The sequence below is a fragment of the Seriola dumerili genome, unplaced genomic scaffold, assembly GCF_002260705.1.
Source record: "Seriola dumerili isolate Sdu_G_001 unplaced genomic scaffold, Sdu_1.0 BDQW01000052.1, whole genome shotgun sequence".
Lineage (NCBI taxonomy): Eukaryota > Metazoa > Chordata > Actinopteri > Carangiformes > Carangidae > Seriola > Seriola dumerili.
Genome location: NW_019174307.1, coordinates 21,625,564 through 21,639,762, shown reverse-complemented (window position 1 = coordinate 21,639,762; position 14,199 = coordinate 21,625,564). Strand labels below are relative to the sequence as shown.

The 14,199-nt window shown below is 42.1% G+C and overlaps 1 protein-coding gene across 1 annotated transcript; it reads left to right on the top strand.

The window, feature by feature from the left end:
* The first annotated feature begins 4,825 nt into the window (after window positions 1-4,825).
* On the top strand, window positions 4,826-12,646 carry LOC111218043. The gene is made up of 8 exons (XM_022740134.1): window positions 4,826-5,078; window positions 5,936-6,208; window positions 8,104-8,358; window positions 9,619-9,789; window positions 10,289-10,420; window positions 10,850-11,016; window positions 12,064-12,336; window positions 12,420-12,646. Exons 1-8 carry the CDS (start codon window positions 4,826-4,828, stop codon window positions 12,594-12,596), a joined length of 1,701 nt encoding a protein of 566 aa, XP_022595855.1. The 3' UTR covers window positions 12,597-12,646.
* The last annotated feature ends 1,553 nt before the right edge of the window (window positions 12,647-14,199 follow it).

Genomic DNA, 14,199 nt, shown 5'->3' with positions numbered 1-14,199 from the left:
TAGATGGAATACAAGTTCTTAATAAATCCTGACCAACAGCTCTCATAACTGCCACTGCAGAGTGACAGCAGTACAACACTTTGGCCTTCCACCTGTGCAGCAGGTCAGCAGGACACCGTCAGCTCTTGGTCTTCAGTCAGGCAGGCACATAGGGTTTTATTTTTGTTTTTTTTTTCCTGAGGCAAGTGGTTCCCACTCTAACTAACAGTCACACTCAAGAGCTTGGTACAAAGCCGAGGCTGGGTCAGGAAGTCTTGATGTTATTAGCTGATGCAGACTCGTTCAGAAGCAGCTTCTTCTTAACTACTTTGTGGATGAAATCTGAGTCTCATGCATGACACTGCATACTTGGCTCACACGAAGACACCTCGCCTTGGAGGAGACAGCAGAGTACACCGAGTACTCTTTCTCATCCTCAGTTGCTTCCAAGGAGGCAATGAACTGCCAGCTTTCACCACTGAAACTACACAAAAAGAGAAACACAATCAGGATGAGGGAATCAAGTCTGTCTCTTGATGAGTGATAAACTATCACAGCAGTAAACCAAACCATTGAGTATAAGTCACACAGAAGAGCTGGAAATAACTTGGTAGCCTTTCACCAGATGTTACAAAACAACCAATTATAGATTATTGTTTGAGGGGGAAATGGCTTGGTATGAGCATTTAATTTAATTTTTAATGTCTCTTTTCAACAATAGCTATTAAGTATTTGTTGTTGTTTACATTTGACTATATAAGGTGAGTTAGCTCGGCTGTATAACTAAAGCAAAACATGTATAAACAAACGTTGCCAGTAGTTTGCCATTTTTCTTCAATTGCGGTTTTTTTTTTCCCTTTTCGCTGCTGTCAACGTCTCAGCATGGACCGGAGCTAGTTTCACGTGTGAGTGTGTTTCCACCACATGCCGCCTTAGCTTAACGTTGGCTAGCTAACTAACTAACTAACTAACTAACTGACTAACTAACAAGTCTGTTGGAAGTATCTATAATAATACCGTCAACTCAAGCCAAGACTGACTTTGAGGCCATCGTATTCTTACAAACAGCGCACGCACACTTACAATCACAGTTAATTGGCAAATACCTTCGGCTAGCATGTATGCGTTTCTGTTTACCGTCCAGTTAGCGTTAGCTTAGCAACAACTACCAGCACAACACCGACTGTCACCGGGTGTTTCAGTGACCGCCAGTTAGACCACGAGTGTCAACAATAAAAAAACGACTTTGCTATTAGTTTATAAAAAAATATATACATACCCGCTTTGTATCCTGCAATGTCCCGAACATGTTGTTTCGTTGCGTTTACGAACTGCTACACATTCGAGTTTCTTACATTGCAGTAGTTGCTAGCTGAAAAGTCCGAGTGACACATCATGGCCGAAGATCGTCTATTGGGGCCGATGTTCCGGCACGCTTCAGGTTGAGCCTCGGGGTCAGAGCTCCCCCCAGTGGTGGACAGCAGTCACTGCACCAACACTCAGCAGTGTTGAATATTATTTTATTGTGTTTTCTTTTTTATTGATCCATATATTTATTTATTTCTAATACAGCCATTGGTGAAAACTGTCTAAATAGTTTACTCAAGTACTGTACTAAAATACAACTTTGAGGCACTTATACTTTACTTGAATATTTCCAATTTATGCTACTTTATAATTCTAGATCTCTACATTTTAGAGGAAAATATTGTACTTTTTACTCCACTACATTCATTTGACAGCTTAAGTTATTTGTAACTTTTCAGTTTAATATCTTACATTAAAAAAAAATATGATGAATTTATAAAATACAACACATTTATAAAGATGAAACAAGTAATTCCCAACCTTTTTGGCTTGTGATCCCTGTGTAGTCGTGGTTCGTTATCACATTCCAGATGTCTATGAATTGTGACTCCTAGGTTAGAAACCACTGGACTAAACTACCAAACTGTAATTATCCTAATTAAGTAGTTAAAACTAGCTCCACCTTGAGCATCTACAACAGTAAAATGCTGCTTACACATTGATGCATTAGTAACAATAATGTCTTTTATTATAATGTATCAGTCACAGGTGCTGATTTACTGCTAAACAATTACTGGATTTGAATACTTTAAGGACATTTAGTTGTTGATACTTCTGTACTTTTACTTAAATAGATTTAACTTGATTATTTTGACGTTGTTATTGAAAATAAAGGATAGGGATTCTTCTTCCACCAGTGCAACATTTAACAAGTTTCCTTACAGTAAGATGCTTGTATTTGTATTTTTGTTAATATATTTGATTAAATAACTAGACATAACATAAGAAACAAAGAAAACAAAAGAAAGAGAAAAAAAAACTTGACTCTGCTTTGCTTTATAATACTTTCTTGCAGTTCAATAAAGGTCAGACATGAGTTCATATAATGTCAGTGTTGTTGACTCTCAGACTCAGTCTTTTCAAAGCACTTTATTTGTCTTCACTTATTCAGCCCAGCTTGAACCATAAACAAAACTTTCAGCGACCTAAGTGCTTTTATCCACTCAAACTGATGAAATCTGTTATGACAACACTTTATTTTATTGGTGGTGATGGTCTCTGGGTTTCAGCTTCGTTCGCTCCTTCGCCTTCATGTCTCTGCTGAGAAGCTTGTACATCACTCGTTCCATCACTAGAGGGCTCACCGGAGGAGAGACTGAAAGACAAACCCGTGTCTTCCACCTGCCTTTGCTCCTGTCCTTCCTCTTCTCCTCTCCTGCTCCGATGGTTTTCCTCCTTTTCCTCACCTCCTTATGTCCCGTTTTCTTCTCCTCTCTTCCCTCTTTTTCTTACTTCCTCAGTTTCCTTCCATTTTTTCCGTCATCCTTTCCCTCCTCTTCACTTTTCTTCCCCAACCTTCCTACTTTCCTCTTTCCTGCCAGTCCAGCTCTTTTCTTCTCCTCCATCTCCTCCCTCATCTTCTCTCCATCTCCCTGTTACCTTTCCTCTTTTTATGTCTCCTTCCCTTCTTCTTCTTTCCTGTCTTTTTCTTTTCCCTCTCCTTCTCCTCTCTTCCATATTTTTGTCACTTCCTCAATTTCCTATTATGTCCTCTCTCCTTCTCTTCACTGCTTTCTCCCCTTTTCACATTTCTTATCCTACTTTCCTCTTTCACTCTCTCTCTTCCTCCGTTTCCTTTCCCTCTTTTCACTTCCTTCTCTTTTCCCTTTCCTTCCTCTGTTCCTGTCTTTTCCTCCTTTTCTCACCTCTTTTCCATTTCCAATCCTTTTCTCTCTCATTCAGTTGTTTCTTTCACTTGTCTTCTCCTCCTCAACTTCCTTTCTTTTCACTTCTTCCTACTTTTCTATCCTTTCTCTCTCATTTCCTCATTTCCTCATTTCCTCTCTTTCATCCTGTCCCCTCTTTTTTTTTTACCTTTCTCTCCCTCTCCCTTCCTAGTTCCTTTCCTCATACCTTTCCCCTCCTCGCTCCTTCTCTTTCCTCATCCATTCTTCCACTCATCCTCTCCTCCTTCCTGGAGTCTTCTCTCTTCATATCCTCCCTCCTTTCCCTCTGGCATGTCAGAGCTTTCAGAAAGAGGAAGAGAGAGAGAAGTAAGTGTGTGTGTGTTTGTGTTTGAGAGAGAGAGAGAGAGAGAGAGAGAGAGAAGAGGAGAGAGAGAGAGAGAGAGAGAGAGAGAGAGAGAGAGAGAGAGTCAGACAGATAAAGAGACCAGGAGAGAGAGCGAGCAGACTGAAGCTGAGCAGTGAGCGGGTTGAGCAGCAGGAGTGCGTCTGTCCTCAGAGCCGTGGATGATCCAGTCTCAAGTGTCACTGAGAGTCAAGAGTCTGCAGGACTGGACTGACTGATGGTCCCACAACAGGAGGAAGCACAAGAAGCAGGACCCGTCCTCTAAGTCTCCTTCATCAGGACTAAACCTTCTTACTTCTGGATGATCTATCACCTTCCAGACCAGCGCAGAGCCTGAAGCCTGAAGCTGCTCAGGCTCGGCAGAATAAATCCTTCCCCTGAGAGACAGAGGAATAAAGAAGAAGAGGAAGAGAAGGGGGAGGAAAAGTCAGTCTGTCTACAAAAGACAAGAACAACCAAAACAAGTTGGATATATTGCCCCTTCTGAAATCTAGAGGAAAAGAGGAATAAAGAAGAAAAAGTGAAGCAAGAAAAGAAGGAAAACTTTCATTGTAAGATCAACCCAAAGAGGATGTTGGGATCCTCTGCATCCACTCAGATGCAAAGACAAGGAGGAGATTTAAAGGTGAAAATAAAGACAGAGTAACAGGAAGGCAGACAAAAGGAGAAATAAAGCAGAAAGCTGTCACTGTATTAATCAACAAAGATGTTGTAGACCAACATTTGTGTGAACTTCACTCTCTCAAGTCTGGATAAAGGAGGAAGAGCAATAAGTAAAGGGGGAATACAGAAGAAGAAAATCTAGGAAAAGAGTCTGTTTTTTAGTTTTGGGATATTTTAATAAATTATTCTGAAAGAGAAGGAAAGAAGACAAGTGAAACCACCTGAATTTGCAGTTTGGTAAAGACGAAAAGTTCAAGAACCTGCAAAGAAAAGTCAAAGGAAACCACAGAAATGACGGAGTGAGGAGTCAAAAGTCAAGGAATAAAAAGGACACAGAGGGATAAACGTAAAGACGAAAAGACAAATATCTGGAAAGAAAAGAGGGAAAAAAGCAGATACAGAGAAGAAAAGGACTAATCAACTGGAAAAAGGGCAAAAAGGTAGAAAAAGGATGAACCAAGAGGAAAAGCAAGAGTAAAGAGAATAGATAGAAAAATCCTGAAAGAGAGAAAACAATTGAAACCAAAAACCAGAAGTAAGGATCAAGTAGAACGCAGGTGTGACGATGAGGCTCCTGGTGCTTCTCGCAGCTCCTCTCTCCATCCTCGTCCTCCACATTTTGGTGGCGGCCTCCGCGGGCAGCATGTCCCCGGGCCGGCTGGAGCGCTGGGTGCGCTCAGGCCTCCAGTCGCTGCAGTGGGACCAGCTGGACCGGTGCCTCCGCATGTCCTCCCTCTCTGAGGCCGAGTGCAGGCAGCTCGCCCACCTGCCGCTGTCCGCCGTGGCCGTTTACGTGTCGGAGCCTCGCACCGCTGCAGGTAGGGAGGGCAAAGGTCACATGTCACTGGAGTATTTTTTAAATTTATCCTTATTCTGTGGAAAGAACCTGTCAATAATGTATTTGTATGCATGTTCACTGAAGTCAAACTTTTCCCAAGATGTGTTTAAATGTTCATCCAGATAAAGGAAATACACTAAAATCATGTTTATAATGAAGGAATGAAGAGGGCAGAATCAATATATCTTAATATAAATATCAGTCTAAAGAATGAGACCGTCCTGATTAATGGGTGTAAATTCTGCATGAAAAACAAGTGAAAGTCTGTTTGAAACTTATTTAATAAATTTGTATTGTTGTCTCATGTCAAAGTGAGAATTTCATTGATCAAATGTTATAGATTTGACCAAATTATATAAAATCTTCAAAACTGTTGTTTTCTAGATGAACAGATTAGATCTATGTGGATTAGTTTGAATATTAGAATTAATATTAATGTTATTAACAAAAATATGAGTCAAAAACATGTCAAGATGTCTTCAAAATCCAAAATATTACAATCTGTACATGTATTCAATTATTAGATAGTGTATAAATATGAACTGAAGTCATTTTAAATAGATGAAAATAGAAGTAGTCTGTCTGTTGTGTCTAAGACTGTGTCTATGGTGAACAGCAATGAGTGGGTACTGTCTTTATTGCCCTTTATGGTGTTTATATTCAGTAGCACTCTTGACTTCTACTTCTTTCTGGTACTTTTAAAGTGTGTTGAGGTAATAGCCAATGTCATTTTACCTAATAAATTTAGTCATCTATGCAAGAGACACATTTTCTCTTATATTCTAATATCTGTTAAATGTAGCATTAACCTGGTTTACTACTTGTAAACCCCTTCAGGTACCTCAGACAAGGTTCTGGCCATCCTGCCGGACTCCTCAGGTGGGGTGGTGAGCTCCAAACCGCGGGCAGGTTTCGGCGTCAGCCAGGTGCTGAATGGAGGGGAGGGTCCCCACAGACACCAGCAGCCTTTTCCTGGCTCCACGGCCCATGATGCCGTGCTGGTGCTGGATCCGAGCCCCGGGGAAAACTTTGGACACCCGGTGGTCCTTTTCTACGTGGACGTGAACGTGACGAAGAAGAGATGCTCCCACCTGGATGGTTTCTACCTGGGTGAGTCAGCGGACACTCAGTCTTTCCTTGCATGTAATTTTAACTCATGGCTGTTTAAATTAGTCATTACCTGCAGGTGTATTCGACTGTTAAATGTCTCATCATTAGGTTTTTTGGGACATTTAAATTTGGACTAAATTAATCCTTATAGAATACAACAGAAACATTTGTCAGCTAATCATAACTGAAAAAAGGGCTGTTTTTTTGGTGTGATGAAGCTTTAAACTTATAGCACTAGCAGTAGTAATAATAAAAACCTAGTAATAGCAGTAGTTGTGATATTGTTATAGTAGTGGTGGTAAAGCAAGACAGCTACAAAAGCAGTCATAATAGTAATGACTAACGGTGTGCCACAGGGATCTTTTCTTGGTCCATTTCTATTTACATTGTACCCAGTAATAATCATTCTCCTTAATCTGTACTTCAACATCCAAGTTATGAAGAGTTTCAGGTCCTTTCAAATGGAATAAACTGCAAGTTACCCTCAAACCAGATTCTTTCAGTCCCCATCGAGATTTTAAGGCTTAATTATCTGAAGTTTTTATTATTGCTGGTTGACTGGCCTTATATGCAGTATGTTGTTTCTGTCGCTGGTTGTGTGGTTGTCTGACTATTAATGTTTCTTGTTCTCAGGTTTCTCTTGAAAAAGACGTCTCAGTTTCAAAGAGACTGCTCAATTAAATAAAGTTAAATTTAGTAGAAGCAGCATTCATAGTAGAAATTTCATTTGTGACAGGGTTAACCATGAAACATCAGCATTTCTAAAAAAAAAACAAAACAAAAAAACCCCCCAAAAAGCTCCACTTTTGATGGTGGCAAACACCAGCCTCACTGTGAATAAAGTGTTTCCAAAGTGCTTTACTCATGTAGAAATGGTCTAAGGGGACAGGAAGTAAGTGTATTCTGCAAAGGTCCTCACAGGTTCTGGAAAAGCAATGCGTGTTAAAGTGCAAGTTATTCACCTCCTGCTGTGAGAGAGGTTAGGGCCAGATGTTGAGGTGAATTTGGCCTTGTGTTACACGAACACACACCTGTCAATTATTCATACAGACACACACACAGAGCACTGTGCCCCCTGCTGGGTTCCTGTAGATGGAGTTTAACCAGCGTCTTTTAGAGCGAAACTTTCTTTAGACCTCATTTAACCTGGAGAGGACAAGGAGAAAGAGAGAGTGGAAGGAGGAGGAGGCAAAGCGGAGGTTTGGTACACAGAGGAGGAGAAGACAAGAAGAGAGGAGTAAATGTGAGGAGGTGAACTGGAAGCTCAGGAAGGGAAGAGGATAAATGATAGATGTTTCCACAGGATGGTGGAGCTGCAGTTTATTCAGGTTATAAAATGATCTGAGGCTCCTAATCTCTCCCAAAACTTTAGTCTCCACGTCCATCAGGGCCAGATTAATCTGTTAGGTAACCCTACAGCAATACAACTGCCCCCCCCCCCAGAACACCTGTGCTGGGAATATTACCTGACCCCGGGCTCTTCATCTTTACTTAGGGATATAAGCACAGGATACTGTACTAAAATGATTAACTTCAGTCTTTCCAAAAGACATTTGGTTTGCAGAGGTCACAGCAACACACTGATGGCAATGGACGGCAACAATGAATAAACAAGGACATAAAAGATATATGCAAATATTTAAAGAATATAAATAAAGAAATATAATTAAAATTTCAAGATAAAAAGATAAAGTGCAGGAGTGCAAGTAGTGGCGGTCTAAAGGACAGAGATCAAACTCATCTACATGCATACACCTGTAAAACATAAGTCTGATGACATTACACTTGCACAATGACATTTTTACCTTTTCAGGATTGTCCAGGTTCAGTGGTCGACCACTGATCTTATTCTGCACTGCAGGAAGTTAAACTGCTGTTGCTCTCTGCGTCTTCAGGTGACGAGTGTTTGACTCTGGCTTTAAAGGGTCGTTGTCAGAACCAGCTGAAGCGTCGGCAAGCCGGGCCAGAGAGGCTCATGGGTAATGGACATAGTCGGCTGGCAGGTGGGGCGCTGCGTGGCGGCACCATTACCACCAGCGGTGCTAGCCGTCTGGTGGAGCGGGCCATCGGGGGGCTCTGTGAAGTCCACTTCCTGCCACTGGTGGTGGGAGTCGAAGACAGCAACCGAACACAGAGACTCCGATGTGTGGGTGAGTCTCAACTCGCTACTTTTACTGAGCACAGCCTGTCTGAACAAAACCCAACAGCAACCCAACAACATACTTTTGACTAATAAACATTAAGTAGTGGGAAGATGCATTTTTATATCTTGTTTTTTTTTTGTCTTTTGATGGTGGCTAGCAATTTCCCCCTTCTTTCTGTATTTGTGCTAAGCTAGGCTAAACATATCCTCAGTCTCTAAATTGACTAAATTCATCCACAAACATGAACTCTTGATTAATGGAAGATAGATCCTTGTACACACCACCGAATAAAGTTTCACCAGGCCTGCTAGTGGCTCTGTGAGGCTGTACTCATACTTTTAGCTAAATGCTACCATTAGCATGCTAACCATCTTAGTCTATGCATGCAGATATTTGTTAATTACCAATAAACACTACAGTACAGCTGTGGCTGATAAAATATCATAAGTTTTGCAAGTATACGTTTAATCTAAAACTAAATAAAACATATACAACATACATATTAAACAAAATACTAGACAAATTAAAATATATTGACCTGTAAATGGCGTTAGATAAAACATCAATGCATGACCAAAGTCAATAAGATTCATCCTCTAGGTGGCTTGAATATCTTTGCCAAATTTCATGCCAATCGATCCAGTAGTAAAGACATTTCACACTTTCAAGACCAAAAAATGTCAGTGGTTGCGCTCGATGAAAAGTCAGGGAATAAAACAAAGACATCAGTTTTCATCCTGCATGTTTCAGAGTATCCATTTCATTCATGTCTCTGAAAGTTGATTTTGGTTGGGCGCAGAAAAAAAGTTAAATAATCTGATGTCAAATAGTCTTGGGATTGTTCAAATCCACCTGAGTTTTATGGGTTGTGTGGTTTCACTTCTCCTAGTAGGAGACTTTGTGAGTGAGATGTAGACTCAATCTAATGTTCTGCCAAGACCACCCACTCCTGCAGCCTCTGCCAGCAACCTGGGCGTCATGAGAAAAACTTCTGGGAAAATGTTATTTTTGCTGTTATGGCAAACATAAACAATCCTCGGGATAAACCCACAAACCAGCCTCTGGCACGCTGCAAGTATGAAGAGATTAAGTATTCCTTAACTTTTGATTGTGTCCCATTTAAACCCACTGTCTGCTGAGTAAGCAGGTTTCAGCGCTCAAGCTCCGCTTTATTTAGAAGTCGTTTCCAAGACAAGCACCTGGGCGCTTTCTGTGATGCTGACACTTCTTCATCTCTGAAATCTTCCATGGCCCTGCCTCCAACAGACCATGCAGAGTTTGCGAGGTGTCCTCAGCCTCTGCCCATGGGCTCTCCTAGTTTGCCCGTCTCCAGCTGTGAGCTGAATAAAAACACCAGACGCTGCCACCAGCAGCCACTGGCCACCCACCTGTCCTGCCGACTCTACCAGACCTGTGACCACGCTGTGCTCATCTCAGGTAGGACACTGTGTCTATAACTTAATAACTGCATAAATGAATTACTCTCGCCTGTATCTCCAAGTGCCAGTAATGTGCAGAAAGGCTGAGGTGAACTGTACTGTTGCATTAAAAAAGAAAAAAATCAACGGACAGATGAGATTTGATGCAGAGGGCTCAAATTGGAGAGAAGACGATGCTTATGTTCAAGAGACAAAGCCCTGTAGTGGCCATAGTAAGTATGATGGGAGTGAAGGAGGAAGTCAGCTGATGTTATGGAGCTTAAAGTCTGGATAGGCACATGTTTGGGATGGACGGATGGATGAATGGATGGACTCTAACTATTATGACAAAGGTGATCTAATTTTTAAAAAGTACTTGTTTTAGCCCAAACCATGATCTTTCCTTAAACCTAACAAAGTTGGTTTTGTATCTAAACCTACCAGAATTTAACTATTGTATGTGTGTGTGTGTGTGTGTGTGTGTGTGTGTGTGTGTGTGTGTGTGTGTGTGTGTGTAGGTGGCTGGCAGCAGCAGATGACGTTCCAGCGTCATGTTCAGAACCTTCAGAGGTTCTACAGAATGCTGCGGAACAACGGTTTTCATAAAGATCACATCAAGACCTTCTTTGCCAGCAGCGGACAACTTCCTGGTGAGACGGTGTTTTCTCTCTTTGACCAAGTTTAAGCAAAAAAATCTCATTGCTATCTCAGTTCAACATGGCAAGTAAAAGTACACACTTCAGAATAGCTAAACAGATGTAGTGGAATAAAAACTACAATATTTCCTTCTGAAATGTAGTGAGCTACTTCAGTTCTTTCCACTGCCACATACAAAAACCTTATGAGACTTTTTCTGTTAATTTGCAGCTCTCCACTCATTTCTAAGGTAGAGCAAAAACATCCATAAAGACCGACCACTTTATTAAAGCTGCTATGTTTTTAGAAATGTGATTTACTTTGCAGTAGATAAAGAAGAGCCGGCTGTAAGCCCGTTTTCCTCTGTTGGAGTGAAAAAAAAACAACAAAAAGAACTCCACCAATGATTTAATCTGACAATCTTCATCATCTCCACCCAACAGACGACATAGAGGGTGTGTACTCGGCAACGGAGAAAGCGGTGATCCGAAACCACGTGTCGTACGTCTGCAGGAAGCAGCACTGCGCCGACACGCTGGTTCTCTACCTGAACTCGCCAACACGCAACGACGGCACCATGCTGCTGTGGGACGCCAACCTCAACGGCATCGTAAGAGAGACTCTCACACAGTACACAGTGAATCAGGCACAGAGGACGAATGGGTTTGTGGGTAATCAGTGGGTGTAAAGTTCCCCAGAGACAGACGTGTACACACTTTAAACAACAGACCGGTGTCTTTGAAGCAGATCACCAACACGGAGTGGAAAATGATCTGACGCACATGGAAGCCATTATCAGACTGATAAGATGGTTCCACTGAACACACACACACACACACACACACACACACACACACACACACACACACACACACACACACACACACACACACACACACACACACACACAGGACCACCCAGACAACAGTATTTCTGTCATATAAGTTTCTGAACATGAGGATATGAGCTCATCTTTAAAGGCGATCATTACGCCAATCAACCAGTCAGACTGAGTCCAGCAGGTTGTGGTCGTAATCAGGATTTTATTGTTTAGTTTTTTTGTTACTCTGTTGATACGTCAGCTCCACTACTCATTGTTTTACCTTCGTTATTCAGCTGTCAGCTCCATCAAATGTGCCTTTAAACAACTCCACGCCCTTCACTCCTACACGTCACATCTTTCATATTTAACAAATAGAAAACGAGACATTGCAGTTTAACCAGCAGACAGCTGCACAATTCGCCTTGGTGACTGCACACAGCTCTCCAGGAATCCAGCAGCACATCCTCCACCTCCTGCCTCCTGAATGAACATTTACCACATCAGCCAATAACAGTATTTAAATATCACAGTTCTCCTCTTTTGGTGAAGGTCAATGTTACATATGATGTTAACCTCATCTACAGCAATTAGTTTTGAGAGTGCATATTGAATGTGTGTGCTACTGCTAACATGTTAGCTATTGTGCTAACCAGATGTATGCTAAGGCTGGTGGAACAGGAAGACCAGAGAAAAATATCCCATTATTCCAACTCAGACGATTCACCAGATGAAGGTGTATCTCTTTACTTTGTGTATTCTCACCTCTTGCCTCTAAAATAAATCACTTGTATCTTTTTGACACTTGGTCCCTTCTTCCTCCCTTTCTCTTCCCAGGCTGATCTGAAGGAGCGGTACTCGGTGAACGAGCTGCTGGCCGACCTCGCCGGCTGCAGGGCGACTCGTGTTTTGCTGTTTGTGGATCAGAGCTACAGCGGTGTTCTGTCCAAGAGGCTGCGAGGGTCCCAGAAACACCTCAACGTGGTGCTGATCCAAAGCCAACCCCGGCTGACCCACAACCACCAGAACCAGAGGTTGAACCCGGGCTCGGAGGACAGCAGCTGGTCCCTCATCAGCCCTGCAGTCTGCCTGCTGGACCACCTGGGGAAGGTAATTTATCACTTTTCCCCCTTTGCCCCCTTTAATCTTCTAAATGATCTTCTAATTTCCTCTTCCACCAATGATGTTATCAGGGTGCAGGGATATCTCGCCTCCTGGAGCCGTGGGCCGGCCTTTTAAACGTGACGCTGGCGGGCGCTCCCTGCAACGCCACGCCACCTCTGACCGATGGAGAGATGCGGCGAGAGTACCAGGGCTGCCAGAACCTGCCGACCGCGCTGTGGCACCAGAAACACAGGAGGAGCAACTGAGAGAGAGACACTGACACTGAGCGGGAGAGAGAGAGCGACTGAGTGGGAAACAAATTAATTATGGACACACACACACACACACACACATATACACACACACACACACACATACACACACACACACACACACAACATACACAAACATTTGCATCACACACATGCATATTTGCCGGTGTGTGTTGACTTAGGACTTTAGCTCCAGTGTGCTTGGTGGACACCGATGTGTGTGCTTTGTGTCCTGACTCTGAACTCAAGACTGTAACCATGGCGATGACAGCTCATCCCAATGGGAGTGTCCTGAACACCATGTGAACAGTGTGTGTGTGTGTGTGTGTGTGTGCGTGTGTGCGTGTGTTTGTGAGTTCAGCAAGAGGACAACCACTCTTGGAGACAATTGCTAGCTTACACTCGGGGCAGTGTGTAAGTGTGTGTGTGTGTGTGTGTGTGTACGCCACATCTCCTGGGCACTTTAACATTTCAGAGCCAATCATCCGCCTCTATTTTAATCTTTACGACAGTTATTTCTTCTTCCTTTATTTCTGTCTACCTTCCCTCTCCTCCATTCCTCTCTTGATCTCCTCCTCTAACCTCTTCTCTACCATGTTTCCTTCTCGTCTCCTCCTTTCCTTCCTTCCTTTACTTGCATTTCTTATTTCCCTCAACTGCCTCCATCCTTGTCCACCCCCCCCATTTAATTTTCCCTTCTCCCTCCCACTTTTTTTTTCCTTTTTTCTGCTCGACTTACACCTTTTTCTCAACTTCTTCCTCCCTCCATCATTTTACTTTTCCCCTTTGTTTATCTTTCTCCACCTTGTTGTCTTTCCTTCTTGGCTGTCCCGCTCTTTCTTTCCCCTTGTTCTGACCACATTTAAACAGTTGAATACTGGAATGAATTAGTCACACGACATCAGAAGTGACGAAAACACTGAGACAGAGTTTCCATCCATGTGTTGTGTGGATTTTGAATTTTGCTCATAAGAAAACATGAATGACGACAAAAGAAAATTTTTGTTTAGTTGTCAAACTTACTTCCAAGGACAAGAGTGAGATTTGAAGGTCAGTATTGAGTATTTTTGGAGAATATGGTGACACACAGACTACTGCTTGCTCTTTTCAAATCAGTTTGCCTCATGTTTATTCAGTGCATCATATTAACCAAGCAGAATTATTATTTCCAAAATATATTCTGTTTTTTTTCTTATTGAAAAGACCAAAGCCAACAGTGTGTTATTCCATCAATCAGTACAATTCAACCCCCTGATCATTTTCCTACTGAGTAATTTCAGAATCATACAGTACAGAATATTTCAAACCTTATCCTTTAAACGAAAGCAACACTGACTCTCCATCAGAGACCGGCAGCGGTCTCCAGTGTCAAATCAAATAAGTTTTACACCCAAATAAAGGAAATATACTGTAGGTCATTGTAACTGGAGAGGACAGCCTGCACTGAATACGACTTGGCAATCAACAGAGTTCTGTGACAACCAGATCAGGTTTTTAACAAATTCACAGTTATACTCAATTAGTTCAATATTAATTCTATCAAGAGCTGTTTTGGTTGTGAACACGCGATTACATTAAATGAATCGTAGCTGCCCCG

What these genes read in the sequence shown, in the direction of transcription:
- LOC111218043 (XM_022740134.1), top strand. Translation starts at nt 4,826, where the DNA reads ATGAGGCTCCTGGTGCTTCTCGCAGCTCCTCTCTCCATCCTCGTCCTC. An exon ending in ACAGAGACTCCGATGTGTGG is followed by an intron (nt 8,359 to 9,618) that starts GTGAGTCTCAAC and finishes TGCCTCCAACAG; the next exon opens with ACCATGCAGAGTTTGCGAGG. An exon ending in CAGCAGCGGACAACTTCCTG is followed by an intron (nt 10,421 to 10,849) that starts GTGAGACGGTGT and finishes TCCACCCAACAG; the next exon opens with ACGACATAGAGGGTGTGTAC.